Below are 25923 nucleotides of genomic sequence, written 5' to 3' on the forward strand. Positions count from 1 at the left end.
AATATTTCATAGTTCAGCAATACTGATCAATCTAATAAACTTAAACCTACACCATCCTCCCTATTCTGGTATTTTAAAGAGTACTTAGCGTAAATATTAAGCAACCTAACTAATAGGGTTCCAACTCCCAGCAACAACAAAAATAAATAAATAAAAAATAGGGAACCACCCCTCACGCTCCACCTCATGATGCTTAATCGACGTAATCAACCTTAATTTGATGCAGTGTGAAAAAAAATGCACAGAAATCAATTATTTTTCAAGAAATATTAAATAGATTCAACATCTTTCTTCAACAAAATTGCAGACTGCACAGATGGTACCTTCCCAAAGGAAAAACTACTATAGCTTACTAGGGTATATATATTAGACTTAATAGTTACTATATACAATAATTGACTTCTATTCATTTTACATCAAATTAAAACTTTGTGTGTCAGATAATTATTTATTAAAGCTAGACATTTTAAATGAGAATAAGAAAGAAAAGTATGTCTTTGTGCCCCCTTTTCCCTGTTAATGCCCTATCGGCCCCCCTGGCTAAACTTTGCTAGATCCGCCCCTGCACAGTTACCAGCATCAGCTACGTAGAAAAAGATCCTGGAGTAGAAAGTAATATTAAATAAATTCTAACAACAGCTGATCAAGCTTAAACGTGCTGCTGTTGTTCAGCCGCTGGTTTCCTCTTTCTGGTGCAAAGTGGGCCAAAAGCAAACTAGAGACATGGACTTGTGACAGAAAAGCCGATCAGCTGATCGTTAAGCAGTTTCATGATTGAAGTAGCAGCAAGAGGAGGCAGTCGCTCCATATATCGCTTGTTAAGCTTAACGCAGGAATGCTTTACAAACATTCAGAGATGGACTTACACACTTGCTTTACTTCTCTCGGGGATAACTTTGTCGGAGATGAAATGCCGGGTTGCTAGCGAAGCTCCACATGCTATCCAGACCACCGACAGGTCCCGCATGCCACAGCCGCTCTATCACGTGATGCATACTGCTCCGACGTGCTAACGTTCTGAGGTGAGTTACAGCGTGTTGCAAGTTTTGTGAGGTGCTTTCGTGATATTTAATGGATCGGATTACATTTTTTATTTTTCTCCGATATCCGATCCAGTAATTTAGGTCAGTATCGGACCGATACCGATACGTAATATCGGATCGGTCCATCTCTACAATTGATTATATAGTTACTTCTTCAAAAAAGTAATTGAGTTTTGCAAACAACAAAGTTTTTTGCAGCTGTTTACCTACAAATGCAGCCAAGGCGTTTTTTTAAACAAACATTTCAAACTATTCACAGAACAATCAGCTGTTTTGCATCAAATCTGATGCCACACAAATGATTTGTGCCACTCCAAAAAATAATTTCTGTCCACTATGAGATAAAGGAGAACAACAGCCTGATACCTGCAGGCCTGACAACAGGAGATGTATCACCGCTGTAACACCTGTAACATTCAGGAGTCGCCTCATTGTTCTGACACACACAACAAAACTACACTACACACTAACTACACAAGATTTGCGCTAAACGTCTCAAATCTCTCACATCTCAAAACACCGCCATCACTCCTAAAACTTCCCCCCCTTCCTAAACAACTAAATGCCGTGTTGCCATATCATTTTTCGACCAATAGGGAAGCGCGGGTTTTTGTTTTTTTTTGTCTTTGCTCACAGGCTTTTGAGCATTTTGCTTATAAAACGCTGTTTTTTCTTCTCACAGTAAATATAAACAATGATAGTATTCAGGAAAAAAATTGCATATATTTTTATCATAACTCTGGTTTTACGTGTCCTCTCAACACAATTTAAAAACTGGTATAAAGTCCACAGTTTTTCCCTCAATTGTTCCGTCTGTCCTGCTCACATCTCCAATGGTTGTACACATTGTCATTAACGTGGCTTCACTCCACAGCAGCCACCCCGTTTTGCTAGCTAAAACACCGGTGTCGGCACATAAGGACGCTGTCATAGCCTGTCAACCACGTTGATTAGCTGCGTATATACGAATGTGAATCGCATCATTGGCTGGACTATGGGATAAGGTGGCATCGTTCTAATCCCATATGGGAGCAGTCAGTCACTTACTGACTAACACTGCAAAACAGAATAGTTTACCTATTTACTTTCATTTCAATTCAGGTTAGATTTTTTTTGTGTGCAATGCAGATTTTCTGTGCGCAGAGACCGTGCCAGCAGTGCGCAATTGCGCACGCCTGCAGCTTAGAGGGAACATTGTTCACACCTGCTGATGAAAGATAAGTTGTTCCTTAAAGGCTGTGTTCATGAGCAGCTTTTTTATATTTACTTTCACCTCCTGCTCACCTGTTTGCCTTTCTTCACTCTTCACTTCCAAACAGGGAAAACAAACAAAACAGAAAATGGGAAAAGTGGTCTTTTAAAAATTAATTTAATTAAAAGAATTGCTTGTCTCATTTTGTCTCTGATTGATGTCATTTTGATGAAGAACGAGTCAGATTTCTCAGCTTTGGCTTAAAAGAAAAAAATCATTTCCCCCCCTTTCTGGTTTCCAGGACCAGGGTTGTGCTGATTACACGATACTCTCAGTTTCTCTGTCAGGTTCCTGCTGTGCAGTATCCAAACACGAGATGGAGATAAAGAAAATGTTTCACTCAAGATGGATCCTCATAAAAGAACAAGCCAGACTTTTAGGACAGATGAGAGAGAAGTTTCTACCTTTATTAGATCTGAGGAGACGATGAACCTTTTCACCAGAACTTTTTATTCTCCATGTTTGCGAGTCTGTAAATTTCCTTGAGAGGTTACACAGGTACATCTGTGCCCCCCCACACACACACATTCTCATTTTGATGTCTTAGTGAGGACATCTAATTGACATAATGCTTACCCTAGGCCCATACCCTAACCCTCAAAAATGCCTTCAAACTCGTGGGGACAGGCTCTTTTGTCCTCACAAGTGACTGCTGGTCCCCACAAGTATAGTAACATTTTAATTTTTGGTCCTCACAAAGATATGTAAAAAAGCCTACACACACGCACACACACACAGTGTGTTTCTGACAGCAGAATTTAATTTTCAGGATTTCTCTCTCCTGTATTGCCATGGCTGCTTCTGTCAGCCACTCTCTGTTTCCCCTCCTCTCTTCCTGCTGTTTTGTGCACAGGTTGTTCAGTTCCCCCCCTCTCCCTTCATCTCTCTCTTACTTCCTTTGATCTCCCGAAGCTTAAACCCATTGTGAAAGAGGAAACGAGAAGAAATGCGGAATAATCCAGCATTTCAGGCTCATCCTTTGCTCTTTCCACTGAGATCAACGTGATACTGCAGAACAGAAGGGCTGAGTAGCTGAGCGAGGATGGTGAAAGCCTCTCTCTGCTTCTCGGGACATTCGCCTGTCATACAGAGACAAAGGACTAAGAGAAGCACTGAGACGCTCTCCCTCCACACTCTGTACCCTGTGCACTTATCTGCAGTGAAAGACAAACTCCTTCTCTCTCTCCATGGCACATTTTGTCCGTCAGTCATTCTCAATAAGCGAACAGCTCTCGTCCCACTGTCTGGACTCACAGCTTAGCCATTTTTTCTGAAGGGAAATTGGCAGGATTATGAGCGAAAAATGATGTAGTGGTAAATGACGACCATTTGTCTTGTTAGAGAAAGACAAAGTGTTTAATCATAAAAGCCAAACATATCTGGGTGGATTTAAGAAGATCTCTCTAAACTAAAATTACCCTTCATACTAGATACTAGATCCCAAATCCTATCCACGCAATTTTCTAATAAATTACAAAATGTTGACTGAAGAACACTTTCTCATCTGCCATCAAAGCTTTTATTGTTTCAACACAGCTACGCTAATTAAACAGACATCCTTGAGCAAGCAGCGCAAATGAGACAGAGACGGATGTGTGTCGTCGCGCTAAACCGTGAAGCTGTTGTTGAGTAGAAGTGAAGGATGATGAATCACAGACGTGCTCTCTGTGGATATTTGCTTTGTGATAGTTTCAAATGTGTGAAGCAACATTTTTCAGCAAATTAGGGGCTCTGTGTGTGTGTTTGTGCAAAACCTGCAGATTTTTGGATGAGGCAGACTTCCTGCACCCGACTCATTTAAGAAAGCGGGGGGTCGCCTTCTGAAACACAGACATGACCCGTGCTTCTTGACCTTTTGGGAAATAATTTGCTCTCTTACTGAAAGTCACACGAGAACACTACTAATATTCTCTTGTCTGTACGGCGAATACAAAGATTCATCTATCTGTGTTCTGTGTAAAAATCTAACCACATCCACCTATTTCCAAAGCTTACTAATTACATCACGCCTGATTAGTCTGAGCAACAACAAAAGTTAATGTGAAGGAAATACCAGGAGAAAGTTAACTCGGCTTAAAGACAGGAGCTCTTTCTCTATCCTGAGGTTAAGTTGGGTCACTTTTTGTCCTCATTTAAAATTAAAATGCTTTTTGCAAGCTTTTCAGCTGCATGTAGGAAAACAATTGTAAAGCAAGTCCACTTGTTATCACCCGTTTTCAAGTTAGATGTCACTGATTCATCCAGATCAGGAGGTTGGACTGACCTCCTGTTGCCTTTGGAACTGCCTTAATTCTTCATGGCACAGATTCAAAAGGTGGGGAAAACGTTCCTCACAGACAGCCTCAAATACTTGTTGGAGATTTGTCAGCTGCACCATGATGCAAATCTCACATTCTAGCACATCACAAAGGTCTGCTGTTGGACTGAGATCTGGTGACTGTGGAGGCCATATGTAACTTACCAGTTTGCTGGCTGGATACACTGTGATTGGAATTAATATGGTCAGCAACAACACTCTGATAGGGTGTGGTGTTTTAGACAATGCTCGGTTGGTACTCAGAGGGCCAAAGTGTGCCAGAAGCCTAAACTGTTGCTACAAGGCAAGATGAATCCATGCTTTCATGTTGTTTATGCTAACCTTTGATCCGGAAATGACATATCAAACCAGGCAACATTCCCAGTTTTCTGTTGTCCACAGAACTGCTGTTCTCTAGATATTTTACCTTGGGATGTTTCTCTGTAAACCCTAGAGATGGTTGTCTGGGAAAATCCCAGCACAGCAGCAGTTTCTGAAACACTCAGACCCGCCTGTCGGACACCAACCACCACGTTACGTTAAGGGTCGCCCAAATCAAGTTTCTTCCCTATTCTAAATAATTTAGATCATTAAGCTTGTATAAACAAATCAAAATGACCTAAACTATATATACTGGATTGATACTGGTGATTCAAGTTCTTTAATAGCTTTTGTGGTTTATGGATTAAAAGCAGCTGTGTCAACAAAAGCTATGGACTGACAGAATTTGACGAGCTTTATTTTTAGTTATAATTTAATACATTTTTCTGCCCCTGGTGAAACTCAGAGTGTGCACTTGTGGATACGAAGCACTTGTGTTTATTTTGAAGTCATTGTTCTGCCTTTGAGGGTTTTGAAAACAGCAGGAGAGAAGATACGTCCTGACAGTGGCGGTCCTAGCCTGTTTGGCGCCCCGGGCAAACACTTCCTCTGGCGTGTATTTCTGGGATTTCACACAACCCAGGATTCAAATCATGAATACATAATGGGCTTGGATTTACATCATTATGAACCCCTTTCCACGGGTTGTGTGTGAGACATTAAATCATCAAAATATAAAATATAAATTTTAAATTGTTATTGATCCCTTTACCCCTAGTCCTAAAGTGTATATTTATTTTCTTACTCTTCTTATATTTATTGTTTGTTTACTTGCACTGTTGTAACTGGAGCATCATCGTCTTGTCTCTCTATATACTGGACTGTAATAAAGTTTACTTTGACTTCAGCAGCGAGCAGGCGCACTGAGGGCTCTCGCGCTCACTTTTCGCGTACAGAATTTCGAAAAAACATTGGTGCAAATTATAAGTCTGTATCATGATGTCTGGTGTTTTCGTGTTTGTTGTTTTGTTTTTATTTTGTTTTATTTTGCGAGTTGGTTATTAGACGCTGCTCCAGCCGGTCAGAGAATCCCCCGCCGCCCCGCCCTCTCCAGCAGGCGCACCTCACAAACGGAGGGCGCCCTTACTCCCAGCAAATGGGCGATAGAAAACCGATCAGTGCCTGTGCCATTCCCAATATGCGCTGGTTGATGTCGGGGCAGCATGAGTACGAGCAATTAATTTTTTTTTTGCCGATGTCCGTGATGCCGCCCGTATCAAAAACCGCTACTGCGTCCTGAAACCTCAAAGAAACGAGCACGTGCACGGACAGAAAGAGAACAGGCTGCTATGAAAGCGCACACGTTTATCTGTGCTGTTATTGATTTCTGTAAATTCTTCTCAGCTACACAAATAACACACAGACAACACATCCCGTGCTAATTAGGCCTCGGCGGTGGCGAGAGCATCGCCTCACCGCTCTGCAATGATTGTTTTTGTGTTCTACATGCCTCTGCCAGCCCGCTCAACACCAGAACAGAAGTTCAGACTCTTTCTGGCTCAACATTTTGCGAAGTATCGGAGTGAAGCTGCAGCTCACATGAGACATGAGTGTAAATGAGAGGAAGAATAGTTGGAGAAGCGCCTCAGCCAAAAGCGCATCGATTCCCCACCCCTCACAGCTCCCACTGCTTCCTCCCTGCGTCTGATAAATGCCTTTCCTCATTTTGGTTTACAGTGCAGTTGTGCAGAGCGTGTGCTGGGTGAGGCCACGAAGGCAAGTCGATACACAGTGAAGTATGCATCCCTCTCAGCTCTTCTACTCCCGAGTTGTGGTTAGAGGGGGCAAGCTTCAAGAGCACTTTCTTGTGAAATTTCATTTCATGGTTTGTGTTTCTATTGATTTTTATTGGTCTTTGGACAAAATCAGTCACAATGCTGCCAAAAGGCCAAGTCCCCGCTGCAGTCATGTCTGGAAAACCGACAGATTCAGGGTTTTTTTTCTTTTAAGTGTGGACGTGTTGGGTGAAGGAGTGTATTTGTGTGGATGCGTATGCATGCGTGGCGCTGTCACGCTTCACCTTCACTCTTAGAGGCCTGAGTCTCGGCCTCCTTCGGCGTCCGGAAGCGCAGCGGTTCGCTCAGTGGGCTCGTCCCAGACATGGAGATGGACTGGACATGCACAATGTAGTCTGTCTCTTCCTCCAAGTCCCATAATGCACAGGATCGCGTGGTGGTGTTGACTTCCTGGATGAATCGCAGCATGCGCACGTCTTTCTTCTGTTGGAGGGTGACAGAGAGACACATGCAACCGGCGTTCACACTCACACTTTATTTCACTAAAATTAAACTTAATGACCGTGGCTCTGGGTTTGCCTGTTCATTTTTTATTTCCGTGTACAGTTTTATAATTCCTGGTCACCTCCTTTGACCTCCCGACTTTGTTACTTTTCCATCCTCTGTATCAGTCTTTCCTGTCTTGTTGGTAATTATAATTACAAAAAACTTACTCTTAAAGCACTTTTCTCAAAATTACAAAGTTTTTCACACAAATTAAACATATGCACATCAATCCCCCCCCCTCCCGAGAATACTTAAAAAAAGCAAAACAATCAAGACGTGGCTACTCTGATCTCAGTGGTCCCGCCGCTCGGGAGCTCTTTGATTACTAGCCAAGATGCTGGAATAACCATTCACCAATTTAACACCCAGGCACATAAGAAGTAAATAAATCTTTAATGTACTCTGGAGCAAGGCCATTTAGTGCTTTAAAAGTGATTAGTAAGATTTTAAAATCAATTTGGCATTTAACAGGCAGCCAGTGTAAATTTGCCAGAACTGGAGTGATGTGTTCATGGTGCCAGTTAAAATTCACGCAGCAGAGTTCTGGATCAGCTTGAGCCGGTGATGTGAGCTCTGACTGATGCTGTTATAAAAGGTATTATCTCCTTTTATCACAATCAGGATCAGTATCAGACAACTTTATTAATCCCAAAGGAAATGCTTTAGTTATGATGACTGGTATGACTCAGGAGCGGATCGTCTACTAATCTCGAGGTTGGTGGTGCAATCCCCGGCTACTGTAGTCTGCTTCTGAGCATCTGTAAATCCAAATGCATCCATGAGAGTACGTGTGAAAGCTAGGCACAAAATAACACACTTGAACGAGGCTTGTTGTAAGAAAGCGCATTCGGTGCTCAAATAAAAGCCAAGTAAAGTATCTGTCCATTTAGCCTCAATCAAGGCGGGTGAAATAAATGCAACTCAGCAGCTGACAAGAATGATCTAATTCTGGAAATTGTTCTTGTTGCGCTAAACCAGGGGGGCTGAAACAGAGATCGGTTTCAAAAACAGCTCCCAGGTTGGGAGCAGACTGAATGAAAAAAGCTTATTTTGGGCCAAGGTGGTAAATTTTAAGATTTATCTTTGGTGAGTTTAGTTTTCACCGTTAAGTGGGTAAGTAGATTACCAACGCTGCTGGTGTTGTTGATAGTAGAGTGTTGGCAAAACAGTCGCTGAGAGGAAGTGTGCTTATAAAACAAGAGGGCCAAGGAGAGAGCCTTGAGGGACACCACAATTCAAATTTGACAGGGGATCATTCATTACCTGTGGACACAGACAAAATAAATTTAAATACATTTCTAAGTTGTTAAATTGTGTTTTTTCTCAGATCTGTCTTCAGCCTGAAGTGATATCCTTACTCATTATGTTTGACCTCCGGATTTAAACATCTGTGTTTTGGACATTTATTGTTAAACGCTGATTTAAGATGGGATGCAAACTGTTTTGGTTTCTGGTTAAGAGATGCCTGGAACAGTTTTAAAATCACAGACACAACGACCACAGCTAGCACAGTTAGCATTGGAAAAACCACACAAAACTGTGTGGAGGGAGACGTTGGAGAACCATAAGGACTTTTGGGAGCACTTGAGTTGTGCTTGACTTCTGAATTGAAGTTTTAATTGTCAGGTGCATTTCATGTTAGTGTTATAGAAAATAAAGAGTGAATATGCTTTTACCTTTCTTGCCAAGACTTGGAGGATGAGTTTGCTATATGATAGAGGATGAAGTTGTACAGTACTGATTAAAACCACCGCCACCCTTTTTGAATGCTTCAAACTTGTCATACTTTAAAATAACACCGCATCTGATATTGTATACATCTCTGTGACTGCAGCAGCTTTGACAAAACGGCAGGATTTGATGACCAGTGAATGAGAACAGCCTGAACAATAACAACTGCAAAGCAGCTGAATGTCCTCTGCTATTGTTTCTTATTATTAACTTTTATTTATAGCTTTAAACCACACATTTCCCAGCTTCCAGTGCTGCCATCAAACATGTCACTCCAGTCTCCTGTGGACGGGTGCATATGTGTGTTTGTACAACCACGAGATGGCAACTTGTCCCACGTAAATGCGTGGTTGTGCGAGAGATGTGTGTCTAAGCTTGCATGTTGACTTTTCTCCTGTCACACAGCTGTCATAGTCTGTCAGCGAGGGGACAGGCTGTCCGACAGGATGCTGTATCCTCTGATGATTCCCATAATGCATTCTGACTTGGAGTGAGGGAGCAACACAGGAAAGGAGGTGGCAGACAATAACCTGTGACAAGCCACAACTTAATTGAATTAGTTTGGGAGTTTCTTCAAGAAATCTTTTACATGCATTAATGAATGTACCTACATTATAGTACATTTACATGTACACTCAGGGGACACTTTATTAGGTACACCACCAGGAGCCTGAACCATTGATACGAATCAGGATGGAGCCATACTTTTATGTTGTTTTACTCCAAATTCAGGCCCTTTCACCCAAATGTCACAGCAGAAAAGGAGACTCATCAGACCAGGCAACATTTTTGAAATCTTCTATTGTCCAATTTTGGTGATGTGGTGTAAAATGTAGCCTCAGTATCCTGAACTTGGCTGACAGGAGTGGCAGACGGTGTAGTCTTCTGCTGCTGTACTCCATCTGCTGCTCAGTTTGAACTTTAGATTTTTGCATTAATGAGGAGTTGAACAGGCGTATCTAGTAAAGTTGTATCTTTAGCTGTAAAATTGTAATATGAGTTGCAATAAATAAAAGGTTTGGATGATTTTATTCCCTCCAAAACTTGCCTGAATCTGCTAAATGCTTTTCCATATGTATTTTTTACTGCTTATAAGCACAGTAATTAGCATTAATGGTTACAGTGGTATAGAGGGGACAGAGAGTGTTACCGACCTGCTGTGTGATGGCAAAGCCAATGACTGGGTCTCCCTCGGGGATGTCCCATGACACCACAGCAGAGTTTGCTTTTACCTCTCTGATGGTCACATTGACGGGAGGCGACAAGCTATCTGCAGAGATAAAGATAAAGACAGAGAGAGAAGAAAAGGTTATTGTATGTTTTAAAGTACGAAGGAGCAGCTCTGTGAAATGACTAGAATGGCAGAAGTTTATTCAGTGGCGTGAATAAATGGCTCAGTTGAATCCATTATTAGGCCTGAGCACTAAAAGTGCGAATGCCCTATTGTAATCGCTCCCGTTCTTCTTGTTATTATCCAGACAAATGAATTGGCTTTTTGAGGGCTTCAACATGTTTGAAAACTCATGAAGCTTTGCACATGCGTCAAGCCTGGTGAAAATTTACTGGTCTCACTGGTTTGAGACCTGGGCACAGCAAAATGGCTCAGTAGCGCCCCGTACAAAGTGGGGAAAAATGAGCCCCTGCTTGGGCTTTTACGTAAATGTATGAAATTTTGTACACATGTGTAACATCCCAAGATATACCAAAAAGTCTATTGGACCCATGTGCCAACTCACCACCACCATTTTGAATTGAACGTAACATTTTGGCATAGATTTTGCCATTTCCAGGCGTTGTACTGTTGCAAACTCCTCCTAGAGATTTTATCGGATCAGCTCCATATTTCGTCAGTCTAGACTACAGATCTGAGCCATATTAAATAGTGGAACTTTAGAGTTTTCACCTAAGGGCGTTTCTGTGGCGCCACAGCGAATTTCAATCATTCGCTTTGAAATTATAATTGGCTCTTATTCCCACATACATTGACCGATCTGTACCAAACTTCTCACACGTGATAAAGCTACACCCCCCGAACACATTTCAACTGCAATATTTGACAGTGGTCACAGCGCCACCTACTGAGAACAGGAAATGTCATGTTTTACACTTTGGGCTACAGTTTCAAGACGCTTGATGCCAGCAACCTCAAATTTGTTCATGGAAGCCTGAAGGAGTTGGTCTTAGGTCACATTCAAAACAGTGAGTTTTCATAAGAGGGCGTGACCTCGGCAGCTTGGTGAATTTTGATGTTTTGCCATGAAACATGAAACTGATATACCTCAAAGAAATCTAGTCCAAACTCTCCCAAACTTCACAGACATTCTTCTGACATAAGTGACCTCATCTGCAAAAATCTCCATTACATACACTGCCAGATGAATTCTACTTAATTTAATTTTCTAACATCAGTAAACCTCACCTGCTAAGACCTTAATCCTCTGACAAGCAGGTCAAAGTTCATTAATGAAAGAGAGAAACTGTGTTTGCTCTGGAGTTCGTTCCGAGTTTGGCTGGTAACACCTCACCTGTGACAGTCCAGGAGGTCGGATGAATGCACCACCTCAGCTGGCTCATTTTGATGTGGAGGAGTAGAGGCTCTTAGCACCTCCTATCTGCCAAAAGATCCTCAACGTCTAAGTCAGCAGTCATAAAGGCTTAAAGGTTTGCGACCATTTGGCTAACTCCAGTTGGTGGGCGAGTTGGGTGGCAACTGTTGGCCAACTGGTTGCTGGAGGTTGTTGGCAAGTTGCTTGCATGAAATTGGTCACAATTCTAAGTACATGCTAGTGACCAAAGCAGTTAACATGGAGTTTTTGTATACTGCAGCAGACTCTTTGTGACCAATTACATCTAGCAACACCCGGCAACCTCTAGCAACTACTCGCATACTGACTGGAATTTTCCACTCACAAACCAGCTGGTCTGCAGGACTGAGGTCTTAAGCTGCATCCACACTGGGAATGACGTTGTGACCAAGACGATACAACGTGAATGACATTCTGTAACAAATTGGGCGTGACCAATGAGAGAAGTGAATACTGATGATGTGACCTGAGGAGATTAGCAATATATGAGAAGGTTAGCTAGGCAGCTGGAACCTCGACTACAAACGCCGTCAGCTTCAAAGCAATGCGCAACAAGCGACTTGTTTTCAGCCCTCATTTCTGCCGCTTGGACTCTCAGTTTCATTCTTTACGGTCACATCCAGTTACCAAAGTTACCGAAGGTGATGGTCATAGTGAGGGTGGGAACGTAGATCTACCTGTAAACTTTTTCACACTGTATTTCTTTAAACAAGCACTTCAAAATTACAGTCAGGTGTTGCTACCAACATGGCTGCTGAGTGGGAAGACTGGGGTCTGGAGGGATTGGTTTATGGCGTCATCTTTTACTTCTGTGTGCTTGTTGGACCCATCAGCAAACTGTGACTGCAGCTAATGTGTCTGTGTGTGTGTGTGTATTAGTCTTGTTTTCATCTAAGTGTCATATTTCATGCTCTAAACACACTTCTAGTTTAATTGGGGTCACAGGCTACAAGATTTGAGAATAATAATTTGTCTCGTTATATAATTAAGTGTGAGCTGTACGTGTGTGTGTGCGTGTGTGTGTGCATCCACCGCCTGCTGCTGAATGAGACTGTAATTACTGTACGAGTTCTGAACAAGCACATACCCAGTGGTGGCTGTATTACATGAATGTTTGTGCAGATCAGAAGATCAAGGCGAGAGATTAAATAACATCATCATTCGATTTGTCCTGAAATGGATTTTTCTTCACTTTCTTGTTTTATGATCACGACTCCTTCTATTCTTCTTTCCCCTCAAACAGAGACGCCACACATTCGTACCGTCATAGTTCAACTGTGCCCTAAAGTCACGATCAGTATGCACCACAGATCCATAACTGACTGGAATTCATGTCAGTACAATCAGTTATGACTCTGTGATTTATAGTTACACCTGCATCTAGTGCCTGACTGTTATTCTAGTTTGTTGGCTTTATGAACTGGTTTGAACTGCTGAATCTAATATTCCTTGAGATCTTTAGTTGATCTAAAAACAGGCCTTATACAACCAAGTTTTACCATTTACTCTTTATTTTGGTCCACATCAGGACCATAACCTGTCCATACCTGTATGTTCAACTGCTTGCAAATTTAATCGCCCAATCACATGGCAGCAAGTGATTTAAGTGACTTTGAACATGCTGTGGTGATACCAGACGGTCTGGTCCGAGTGTTTCGGTAACTGCTGGGATTCCCACAGGAAGAAGAGCTTCTTCCTGAAGCACCACAGTACTGTCATCTGAGTACAGGAAACTGAGGCTCATCAAAATTGGACAGTAGAAGATTGGAAAAATGTTCAGTCTCGACTTCTGTGGTGACATTCAGATGGTAGGGTCAAAATTCGGCATACACAACATGGCATCATGCATCCCTCCTGCCTTGTATCAACAGTTCAGGCTGCTGCTTGTGGCATACTTTGAGCCTCTTGTAGCAACCGAACATTGTTAAAACATGCCACCATGTCAATCCCTTTATGACCACAGGATACCATCTTCTTATGGCGGCTTCCAGCGGGATGACGATGTTGAAGAATCCAGCAAATCGGTTACTTGAGCATGGCCTCCATAGTCACCAGATCGCAGTCCAGTAGAGCACATATGGGATGTGGTGGAACAGCAGATGTCATCATGGATGTGCATCCCTCTAATCTGCAGCAACGGTGTGATGCCATCACATCAACACGGACCAAAATCTCTGAGGAATGTTTCCAGCACCTTGAAACTCTGCCAGGAAGAACTTAAACAGAGGTCTAATTCGGTAAAAGCAAGGAGCTTGTACATTTTCCAGTGAGTGTAGATTAAATCACAAATTCTCCAACTAAATGATGCATCATATCTGGTCCAGCTATCTGAAATGGATGAAGTGGAAACTATTAGAAATGTCAGAAACTGAAAACAAGGGCATTTTCGACCGTGCGTCCCATTAGGGAGTATTTTTAAATTTGTGACATGTTTGGGATGTTTACATTCTTGTTTATGCAAATAAGAGAATAAGCTGCTGAATATTAAGGTGAACAACCTAATGCAGTGTGTCACTGTCCCTCTCTGTTCTCCGTTTTTGGTGTTTATTGATATTTGTAACAAGGACCAGTGAATAAGGATGAGGAGAAGTGGTCCCTGTCAGTGAGGCTAATGGGACATAAATCTAATTCAGGTAATAACACAGTCAGCGTGTTATTGAATAGGTTAACGCTCGCTTGCCCTTCGACGGGAAAACCTCACAGGATGATGAGCTGCTGCGGCACTTGTTTACACCCTGACACGCTGCACGTTTAGAAAGAGCGAAGCAGAGCCAAAGCAGGCCTCTAGGTTACTTGCTTCCACTCAGCCTGCAGCCGATGTTTTGATAAATAGCCCGACTAACAGCAGATGACAGGAAGGAGACCCACTGTATCTCTTCATCCGAGTGGGGGGCCTGGATGTTTGAAGTGGATTTGCTTTTGTTTACTGTCTGCTGTTTGCCTAAGGGACAGGCGCCACGGGCTGAGAGGGCTGATGGAACAGAAGAAATCACAAATCAAAGTCATTATCTTTCCGCGTATTCTCCTCCTGCTTGTGAACGAATGTTTAGCTCCTAATGGAGAGAAAAACACCGCTTTTATTCAGTGATGTGCACCATCGCTTTGTTTGCACATGCTCAAAAATATCTAGAATCATATATAAAAAGATAGAACTCGATATTATCTGATTTTATAACGACAATAACCGAGTGGGTTAATTTATGTTACACAGAAACACTTTGAAGGCTCAGTTTGCATTCCTGCACTGCTTCCTTTGTTCTGATGTCATTAGTTTTGGTTACTTTCATTCACTTTTTTTTTTTGCAAAATGGCACCAAGTCACAAACCGACTCATCTGCAGGTTTCATCTTCGCTTTGGGCTTCAGTAAATATCAGCATCAAAGGCTTCTGCAGCAGTAAATCTGTACTGTACGTCTGTTACTCACGGCTCACTGCAAAATCACAGTTTAGTGATTAAAGTGGAAAAATACAATAAAATCAACGGTTATTAAAACATACATATACTTGAGATGGATGATAAAACATATTACAGTGGCACAGGTGGTACACTTGAAGGATAAACATGTACAAAAAATATTTTTATGATCACAAACTGTTTTCATGTCTCATTGCTGGTTTAATAAATAAAGAGCCTGATCAATATTTCTGATATGTTATTTAGTGATTTAAATTTGACATCTAATGTATCAACTGAAAGGTTTTTTCTCCAAACATTTGTTATGTGTAGAAACTGTTTTACTCATCTACGCTCTACCACAGCGGTCCCCAACCCCTGGGCCTCGGACCGTGAGTCGTTTGGTACCGGGCCGCGAGAGTTGAGGCTCAGGTATGAAATGTATGGTTTTCAGGGTTTTTATCGGTTTTCAGCGTTATTTTGTTATCGTTTTTATCGCTAACTCTGTTTTCCTGGGTCTTTTCACGTGTGTTATGAATAAATCTTCTTTTTTTCGGTACCGGTACTAGTTTTATTTTATTGTATTTATCCGCGACACCTTAAAGGCCGGTCAGTGAAAATATTGCTGGGCATAAACCGGTCCGTGGCGCAAAAAAGGTTGGGGACCGCTGCTCTACCTGACTGCTCGGACCAGCTCATCATTTGGGACCTTTGCAGAGTGCCCTCTAGTGGACAAACTATGCAACCCACTCGTCACACGGTTGGAGGGTGTTTCTCCCGTCTCTTCTTAAATTTGTGACTCCCTAAATAAGATGCATTAGTGTTTAAGCAGAAACGCCCCCCACAAAAACAAAAAACAGGTATTACACTGGGTGAATGAATGACCCCAGCAAAACAAAGCCTGTTTTTTTGCTTTTCTTTCACTAATACTGGGATCCCTGGAAGAGCTGGGAATGACGTCACACAGCCCTGCCATCAGAGGCAAAAGGAACTCATTTATCTCTTGTTAATCAATACAGGTGAGGCTGGTTCATCAAGGCAAATGTCTTTAAAAGATCCCTTGAAATGCCTGCAAGGTCACGTGTGCATGCGATAAAACGGGGTTACATGACGCCTCAGGATCAGAACAAGGACATCAGTGAATCACTCTTGGGTGAGGAAAGTATTAAACATGACAGAAACACAGCAGCTGCTCATCACATATGTGCTTAGGACCCCCATCGTCACACTTAAACGTGGGATTTTTCAAAGAGCAGGGTGGAAATTTTCTCTGTTGCTATCGTCGCTGATGGGAAGTTATAAAAATGGAGGAAAAACGTACGTTCTAACATGTGGTTAATAGTGCTGTTTTTTTTTTTTTTTAAAAAAAAGGGTCTGTTTGAAGTCATGTTTTTTCTTACACCTAACCAAAGATCAATCGAAAAGACACAAAAGTTGAAAATGGCCGTACACAGGATGCAAACTGTGTTCTGGGTGAAAGTTAATGATTTATATACAGCCACGTCTCAGTTCCTGTTTTCTCAGGGGAAGCCAGTCCTGACAAGTCGTCAGCTGACAGAGACTACTAAAAAGGAAAAACTATAACTGAAAAGAAAGAAAGGAGTGAAATAAACATCATGTAGAGAGAATAGAATTTAATATTGCAGATGTGATAAGAGCATCAGGCTGGTGTGGCTCTGCGTCTCCTCTCAGTGATCACGGACTAAAGTCTGATCTGTAAAGCTATAACTGTACCTGGTGTCTCATGTCTTTTAAACCATATAATTTCGCACAGAGCTTATTAGTTTTTAATAAAACCTCTAAACTTTGGATCTTGGTGAAGCAACTTTCTCCTTGCTCCTTAAAATGAAGCCGTCTGCTGCAAAGCCCTTTGAAATCAGGAATGTCTTTCCTGCTGGATGAGCTTAAATAATGAAACGCACATTTTCATTGATGTCCTTGACTTACTTACTTTGTTTCTTTCTCTTCTATTGGATACACTGATGACTCACTGTTGCTTTGCATTTTTGAATTATTGTGTTTCAAGTCTGGGAAAAAAAGACTGTCTTCTTTGTTCGTGAGTCCCAAAGATTAAAGGGTAAAAACATGTCCTTGTAGTTCTGCTACATGAAGTTCAACTCTCTCTTCGAGTGTCCTCACATCCCACAACTTCTGGTCACTTTGTGCCCGTCTTTGGCTCCACTTTCACATATGACTGCATTACACTTTGGGGACAAAGAGAGGGGATGCTGGCCGTGATTTCAGGTCTTAAATATCCACATGACATTAGAGTCCACTCTAATGAAACACCAGACAGATGTCTTCATAAACTCTCTGCAGCTCACAGTCTGCATCTCCCCAAGAGATGGGGGTGACTTTGAGCAATGACGGATGTGTGTGTGTGTGTGTGTGTCATTGTTAGCCTGATGATGATCAGAGTGACAGCTAGTTGTCTACCCCACACTGTGCAGTGTAAAGGGTGACAGCTCCTTAATGCCCCCCTTCATTAGAAAACTCACCAGGACAGAATGTGTGTGCATGTGTGAGCGCACAGTCAAGAGAGGAGGCTAATTTGCTGTTTCACAACACAGACTTGTGTAAACACGCACACACACACACACAGTCTCCATGCATAAAGTCCATCATTGCTTAATGAACACTCTCGTCTCTCTGTTGACCTTAGAAAGAAAATCCTCCCTCCTCCTGCTCCTGGTAGAGATTATGTAATGTTGCATACTTTAGTTTGCTTCAAAGAAAAAATGCTTTTAATTGAATCTCATCTTTTGCTGATGATGCTGCTGAAGTTTGCGCTGAACAGTTAGTTGAGCTGTTTTGTACTTTGCATTAGGGAGCTGACGGGTTAATGACCGGCTAATATCTCTGAATCGTTTAAAATCTGCTGACTTTAGGATTACAACACATCACAACACAGGCCTATCGTTAGTTTTATACAGCACATCTGTACCATGAGCTGTGAGACCTGCCTGTACTCTACACATGCTTTGAAAATGAAGTCTATGAGTAAAACCCGTCTTTCTGCACTACACCATCAGTGTGATACCTGGGCCGACAGCAGGGGCTTTTTTCGAGTGGGAGATCATAAAGCTGGGTGGTGCTCCAGCTCCCATCCACCCCTGTGGTGTGATATTATTGATTTGTACCACCTTATTACAGCTCTGCAATCCTCAGAAATGCCTCTCTCGGAGTTAGGCCTCTGGGCTGGTTCTGCTCCCTGGGATGCTAATGAGTTAGTCTGCATGCTTTTGAACTAACATGAAAACTGCCTGTTAGCTACATCATATTTCACTGTTATCTCGCACTTAAGAGGCAAGTACAGGCCTCAGGTGCTGCTTACTTCCTGTTCTCCTCTTTGAATCACTTTGTGCTTCGCTGCGCTGCTACTAATTCATATTTAGCAAGTTAAAACACTTAGTTCATTTCCAGCTAATAGTATGTAAACAGTCACTTTGTATGGAAGGTGCAACAAGCAGTAGGAACACTTTGGCGAGGAGAATAATACAGTTTTAAATTAGCACATGTTTATTATCCAGGGGCAAAGCTGACAGCAGTACCGGAGGAGCCGCAGTGGCTTGCTGCATGCTCCTCCATGCTAACGTGTTATTAGGCCTCCGAGCTGCGTGCGCGTCAGGCGTGCTGTGCTCGCAGAGGTCAGCTGGCAGCGATGCCCTCATTCATACTTAATGTGCCATGATAGAGCCATCAGGATTTTGTGCTGATCTTGAATTTGCCCTTGCATGTGTCAGAGGAGACCTTGGCATGTGGCCTTGTCCTTGCAGATGCACACATCTATAGAAGGATAACAGAGCGACTGAGTGTGGAGGGACCTGAACACAAAGTGTTTCTGTGTCTCCTTTAGAAGCTGAAGAAGCTGATAAATAATTTAAAAGTGCTTTATTCTAACGCATGTTTTACACTCTCTCGTTTCATAATTGATTGCCATAATTCCTTTTCCATAACTGACAGCTGCTTCCCAGCTGATCCACCTCTCATCCACAAGTCTGCTTTAAATCTTACGTAAGCCACAAACAGGAGCTCACCCTATGGATTTCCTCTTTTCTGCTGCTTCTTTGTCCCATCGTTTGTTTCAAACAGCTGCCACCGCTGATGGATCTGTATCCACCACCTCCGTGTCAGAGGAAATCCACCACAAACATTTCCTCTATTTCTTCTTTAATTCACTTTTGCTTTCAACACCTATTTTTCTGACAGTAATGGACACTTGGCGCTAAGCCTCCCCCTCACACACACACACCCCCGCATCGGCAATGTGTTTTTGTCTCTTTCTTTTTATCTTTTGTCTGCCTCTCCAACGCTCCTCTCCATATTTCTGTATAGCTACTACATTGGGACTTTTTGGCAGCTCCTCCATAGTCTGCTGTGTACAGCTCTCTGCTACTTACTAACACTTCAGTGGGAATCTGGGTGCAGAGAGGAGATGGTGGGTGAAAAGGGGAGACGGTAACCTTGCTGTGACTCATTCATGCACTGTTCTATTATTGATTAGCCTCACGCTGCTCACACGCTGCCTGCTGATCCGCTGGTTTACTGTGTAGGCAGATGAGCTGCTTATAAATGAAGAGCAGCTTTCAGTGTGAAATATAATCCTCGTATAGTTTTTCCTTCATGGGAAAACGTCCCCGTTTGTAAGATGTAACCCACCGCTTTGTGTGGCTCAAACTGAGCATGTTAGCCGTTACCATCTTGGCTGTTAAGAGCCAAAATTAGGTTATGGAGACAATGCAGGGTGACTTAATACCTGCTAATTAGTGCCAAGACCCCATCACACAGGCCTAGACACCAATTGGTCACCATCTGGTAAACACCTGTTCCTTGGGAATGTGCTCTAGGAGGTTTGCTGGCGTGAAACTGGTTGTAAAGAGGCATAAAGCACTACAAAGAAAAACAACTCGTGATTGCTTTGGTTATTGGTGATTGCTGCAGTCACAGCTTTCACCTCTAGCAACCACTCGCCAATCTGCATTTGCGACCAGGCTTGCTAATCTAAAAAAAACTGAAGCAAAGCCATCTTGAATGGCATATTAATATAATTAAAGAGCTTTAAAAATGCTCCAAAACACAATCGTGATGTCTAGTTTTGAACAGCAGTGACAATCTATAGTTTCAGTATTCAGTGCTCCTAAAAATGCACAGATTAGAGCTTTACAAGTTAACTACAGAGACTTAAACCTTTTCAGATCAGGTCATAAACCTGCTGTAAATATACTTTTTATTTATTTTAATATGAGAGTCTACGGGGATAGCTTCATGTGATCATTTGAGGGGCTGCTGTGTTTTGGCACTGCTTCATTTTAACCTGAGGGTTTCTGCCTGTTCTGAGCACCGCGATGAGCCTCGTTGTGAGGCTGAGAGCTGTTTTTGCTCTCACCATCTTTCCTTTTTAAAACCAGATGTAACAGGAACAATACACATTACAGGCTACCAACCTGTCAAAGCGTATTCTCCTCTGTTGTCCCACTGGATACTGATGGGTACCACAATTTAGCAAATGAACATCATGTTTTATTTAATAAGACTTTAAACTCTTTTAAAGTCTTATTAAATAAGCTCATAAACTTGTTATTGTTTCCTGAGATCATAGCCGAAGTGGAGTTGAGGGTCGTTTTCCTCTTCCCTGGCAGACTAATTTTTTTTTGCTGGCCGTTAAGACACTTCAGCACTGGCTTCAGACCATGTCCGTCTTTTATATACAGTCAATAAGCGAGGCCATGTGGGTTTTCTGCACGTGTGCCTCTCCGTTCTCCGTGGTGCAGTCTGCATTTGTACACAGCGGCTCTGTCAAATTATCACACCTAAGGGTCCTTCTGTCCCTTTGCAGAGAAATGAGTTATTTACTCCAAGGAAATGAATTTTCCAACCGAGCGGACCACAAGAACAGGGAGGTGGGGAGGGTGGGCTGTAAAACTGCATCTCTCTCCTTCCTTTAAGTGCGCAAACACGCACATTTCTCTAATTAAATGTCAAAAGGCAGCGTATGAAAATCAATGCAGCATTGTGTTCAGAGAGAAAGCCAGGCAGCTGATTCAAAAAGGCAAAGGAGTGCCGTGAGGCTGATTATTTGACAAGCCCACTGTTAATGAAATCTACTCTCAAATCAGGAGCAAGCCACCCCTCCGGCAGTGAAACAACCGTGCGGTGGGACGGGGCTGACGCTGGGCTCACAGCTTGATGCGACGTTATGAATATGATATTAGCGCTTCATAACATACTTTCCGCTTTTCTCTGTATTTCACTTCACAGTTACTGTAGCTCCCCCTCTCTCCCTGTGGATTTTCTTCCAGCCTTTTAAGCAACTGGGAAAGTAATGGCTACAGTATGTGCCTGCGAGGATTCATATCACAGACAGGTGCAGGGGGCGGGGGGGCGTGGAGACAACGTGAACAATATGCACCTCCGTGTTCCTCTCCCTTTGCCACTGGCGCTCTCCATGTTCCTCTTTGAGTTTCTCTCTCTCGAGCGCCATCTCCCTCTTGCATCCACTCCTTTTCTTTCCTTCCATCCATCACTCTCCGTGTGTGCGTGCTTCTCTCTCTCTCGCAAATATTCCCGTAAGAGTAGCACATGCCCTGAGGCGCCTTATGGAGGATCGAGGCCCCCCTCTGCCTGAACCAGACTCGTTGCTCAAGTTTGAGAAATTTACAGCATCTTAAACTTTGTGGCCACTCTGGCAAAAGAACAAAAATATCCCCTGACTTATTTATGTCAGACACACTGGGGGCAAAACTTTCGGGACAGCAGACAAACGAGCAAAAGTGTGTGGGTAACGGCAGGGCAGGTACCTTCCCGTGGGTTCCACCTGTGCCTCAGATTATTCAAATGTAAAAAATACACCATCTGGCCCATCACACATAAAAACAATCTCCCCACAAAACACAGCAGCAAATAAAAATAGTATTTTTATGCTCTGCTGAGGAGAGCTGGGTGAGAATTAGAAATCAAGTGGCCCACGCGCAGTTTTGTGCTTAAATCATCATTTAAACAGAACCAGGCGGATCGATTTCTGCTGCTCGAGTCCCGCTGTGGTTCTGAATTGGAAATTTGGAACCACAGTACTAAGCGACTGATTACAGACCGTAATGTGCTGTCAGGGATGTAGGCATAAATTATGCATCGCAATCACTGAAGGGATGCATGTCTGTCTTCATTCGGAACAAGGAAATAACTATTTTAAAAATCAACACAATGTGATGACGAAGTTTTAGATTTTGATATGGTTTCAAAATATTAACAAGATAAATGGTTGAACTGTGTAACACAGTGCGCATAGTGTACATGCTAAAAAGGGAATAAGGAATATAAACTTATTTAAACCTATTGATAAAGATATTTAATCATATTCTATTTTATTAACCAAGCACCATTCTACTTATTTAAGATATTTCTTACAGGGAGTGCAGAATTATTAGGCAAATGAGTATTTTGTCCACATCGTCCTCTTCATGCATGTTGTCTTACTCCAAGCTGTATAGGCTCGAAAGCCTACTACCAATTAAGCATATTAGGTGATGTGCATCTCTGTAATGAGAAGGGGTGTGGTCTAATGACATCAACACCCTATATCAGCTGTGCATAATTATTAGGCAACATCCTTTCCTTTGGCAAAATGGGTCAAAAGAAGGACTTGACAGGCCCAGAAAAGTCAAAAATAGTGAGATATCTTACAGAGGGATGCAGCAGTCTCAAAATTGCAAAGCTTCTGAAGCGTGATCATCGAACAATCAAGCGTTTCATTCAAAATAGTCAACAGGGTCGCAAGAAGCGTGTGGAAAAACCAAGGTGCAAAATAACTGCCCATGAACTGAGAAAAGTCAAGCGTGCAGCTGCCAAGATGCCACTTGCCACCAGTTTGGCCATATTTCAGAACTGCAACATCACTGGAGTGCCCAAAAGCACAAGGTGTGCAATACTCAGAGACATGGCCAAGGTGAGAAAGGCTGAAAGACGACCACCACTGAACAAGACACACAAGCTGAAACGTCAAGACTGGGCCAAGAAATATCTCAAGACTGGTTTTTCTAAGGTTTTATGGACTGATGAAATGAGAGTGAGTCTTGATGGGCCAGATGGATGGGCCCGTGGCTGGATTGGTAAAGGGCTCCAGTCCGACTCAGACGCCAGCAAGGTGGAGGTGGAGTACTGGTTTGGGCTGGTATCATCAAAGATGAGCTTGTGGGGCCTTTTCAGGTTGAGGATGGAGTCAAGCTCAACTCCCAGTCCTACTGCCAGTTTCTGGAAGACACCTTCTTCAAGCAGTGGTACAGGAAGAAGTCTGCATCCTTCAAGAAAAACATGATTTCCATGCAGGACAATGCTCCATCACACGCGTCCAAGTACTCCACAGCGTGGCTGGCAAGAAAGGGTATAAAAGAAGAAAAACTAATGACATGGCCACCTTGTTCACCTGATCTGAACCCCATTGAGAACCTGTGGTCCATCATCAAATGTGAGATTTACAAGGAGGGAAAACAGTACACCTCTCTGAACAGTGTCTGGGAGGCTGTGGTTGCTGCTGCACGCAATGTTGATGGTGAACAGATCAAAACACTGACAGAATCCATGGATGGCAGGCTTTTGAGTGTCCTTGCAAAGAAAGGTGGCTATATTGGTCGCTGATTTGTTTTTCTTTTGTTTTTGAATGTCAGAAATGTATATTTGTGTATGTGGAGATGTTATATTGGTTTCACTGGTAAAAATAAATAATTGAAATGGGTATATATTTGTTTTTTGTTAAGTTGCCTAATAATTATGCACAGTAACAGTCACCTGCACACACAGATATCCCCCTAAAATAGCTAAAACTAAAAACAAACTAAAAACGACTTCCAAAAACATTCAGCTTTGATATTAATGAGTTTTTTGGGTTCATTGAGAACATGGTTGTTGTTCAATAATAAAATTATTCCTCAAAAATACAACTTGCCTAATAATTCTGCACTCCCTGTACATACTTGTGCATGTTGTAATTTTTAATAGCTCTAAGAAATATTTCCATATTTTGGACAGACAAAGCACATCTTATATTAAATATCTAGGTTGTTGTAATAGAGGTTGTAGGAAAGAACATAGTTCCTAGATTAAAACCATGATTTCTGAAACTGACATTTCTCTTCACTTTTTTCTATTCATTTATTCATTCAGTCACTACAGTGGCTGCAGCAGCAGCATTACAGACCAGAACAATATAAATGTTTGATTTTGGGTGAACTGGCCCTTTAAGTCTTCTGTATTTTCTTCTGCTTTTGAGTCTTAACTTAACTTACAGGGGGTAAAAAACCTACAGCGACCAGCCGGAGAAAGAGCAGAATGGGGTAAGAGATTAAGAAAGCGCAAAGATGACATGGAAGTTTTTACTCTGTTTAGCTTCATGGATACACGTCTGATGAATCTCTTCGTTGCTCACCGAGTGAACATGTTAGTAACACAGCTTTACATTCATGCCACCAACTCCCTCCAGATGGCAGGTTCAGCCCTCCTCCTCCACCTGCGCACATTCAGACGTGATGCTGGGCAGATGACTGACTGCGTCAGAGAGCTATCACTGCCGCGTCAGTTTTTTGGCACGGCTGCTTTGTTCTCCCACGGGCCCAGGGTCCATATGATTGCGCCAATCTGTCCTCTGATGCCCGTTTCATTTCAGTTTTACACTTCAGACCCAGCAGCAGCCACAGCCGGAGGCACTGTCCACCCTATTCTCATGAACAAGAGCTTTCTTCAAAGCCTTCAGATTTGGCACAAGAATGACTTGGGAGACCCGCTCTGATTTTAGTGGGTCAAGGTTTCACATGTGCAGATCTCAATTATCACAGAAACAAACTAAGAAACACTGCAACAACATTTTATGCTCACTATTCAACGCCGTGTTTCAGGAGCGGAAGGATTGTCACCATATTTCTGAATTTGCTCCCGGCCTAAAGTACTAAATGTCCTCGGGAGTCTTCACAATATGTACAAGTCCAGACAGACATGAGTGGACTTGAAAGGCAAGCAAACACAAGCTGGTAATTCAATAAATTAGATCAAAGCGACGGTGCTGAACAAATACAAATGTGCTCTGAGAGAAACCTCCAAGTAAAATGACATTTGTTTTCCAGCTCCTGCCCTTTGGTCTCACTCCAAATGCTGCCACCTCTAAAAGCTTCAGTGTGTATGCTGTTAACTACAAGGCCATCACTCTATTCATCTGCATCTTGCAAAGCTGCAGGCAAGCTCTCAAAGACGAACTCAAACAGGCTTTTTTGAAGGGAAGAAGAGGGTTAAGGAGGTTACACCATGCTGCAGAAAAGAGCAGCAGCATTGTGGAGTCGATACAAACGCTCTGCCGTGCTGCCACTCTGAAACTGGTTTCTCATCACGCGTCCTCTCATTTGCCTTGTCAGATGACAACATGTGACGGGGCGCAGGAAGGATTAAGAAGGATTATCAGGGGACTATTGACAGTTACAAAATGTAACACAACAGGGGAGGATGGACCTTAATAAATAAATAAATATTGTATTATCTATTATCTCACTTCTGTGCTGGAGAGATACACCAGTTCTGTCAAACCAGGCTTATAAATTAGTTCCGTTTTCATCTTTTATATTCTGTTTCACACAAACTCACACTCTAGAAACAAAACAATGGAAAGTCACCTCAACTATTTGCCAATAAGAAATTATATGAAGTGCTAATATTGCAGCATACATCACACATAAAGATGGTTTCCATGGAAATTGTAAAAAAAATAAAAATAAAGAAGATAATATAAAAAAAAAAGGGATGTGTATAATTCAAACTAAAGCATGACTTCAGCAGCTGCTGATTTCAGCATGGCTATATCCATCTTTCAGAGGCACTGACGTCTCATTACTCAAGCTTTTAAAGTTGTATTGGTGCAAACTAATATCTGAAAACCTAAGACATGTTTGGGAAAATCAGTCGCCCAAGTATTCCTCTTTAGTC

General features: G+C 42.3%; 1 protein-coding gene across 2 annotated transcripts in view; it reads right to left on the reverse strand.

Moving 5' to 3' along the window:
• The window catches only part of fndc5a (fibronectin type III domain containing 5a), a 44766-nt gene that overhangs the window by 8157 nt on the left and 10686 nt on the right, over positions 1-25923 (reverse strand). For both annotated transcript variants that reach the window (XR_003270652.1, XM_026152139.1), the window contains 2 exons: positions 10140-10255; positions 6993-7191 (listed from right to left, as the gene is read on the reverse strand). Coding sequence is in view for 1 of the 2 variants with exons in the window: in XM_026152139.1 (XP_026007924.1) it covers positions 6993-7191; positions 10140-10255 (315 nt within the window). In the remaining variant the exon portion in view is untranslated. The remainder of the gene's footprint in view (positions 1-6992; positions 7192-10139; positions 10256-25923) is intronic.

Source organism: Astatotilapia calliptera, chromosome 19, assembly GCF_900246225.1.
Source record: "Astatotilapia calliptera chromosome 19, fAstCal1.2, whole genome shotgun sequence".
Taxonomy (NCBI): Eukaryota; Metazoa; Chordata; class Actinopteri; order Cichliformes; family Cichlidae; genus Astatotilapia; species Astatotilapia calliptera.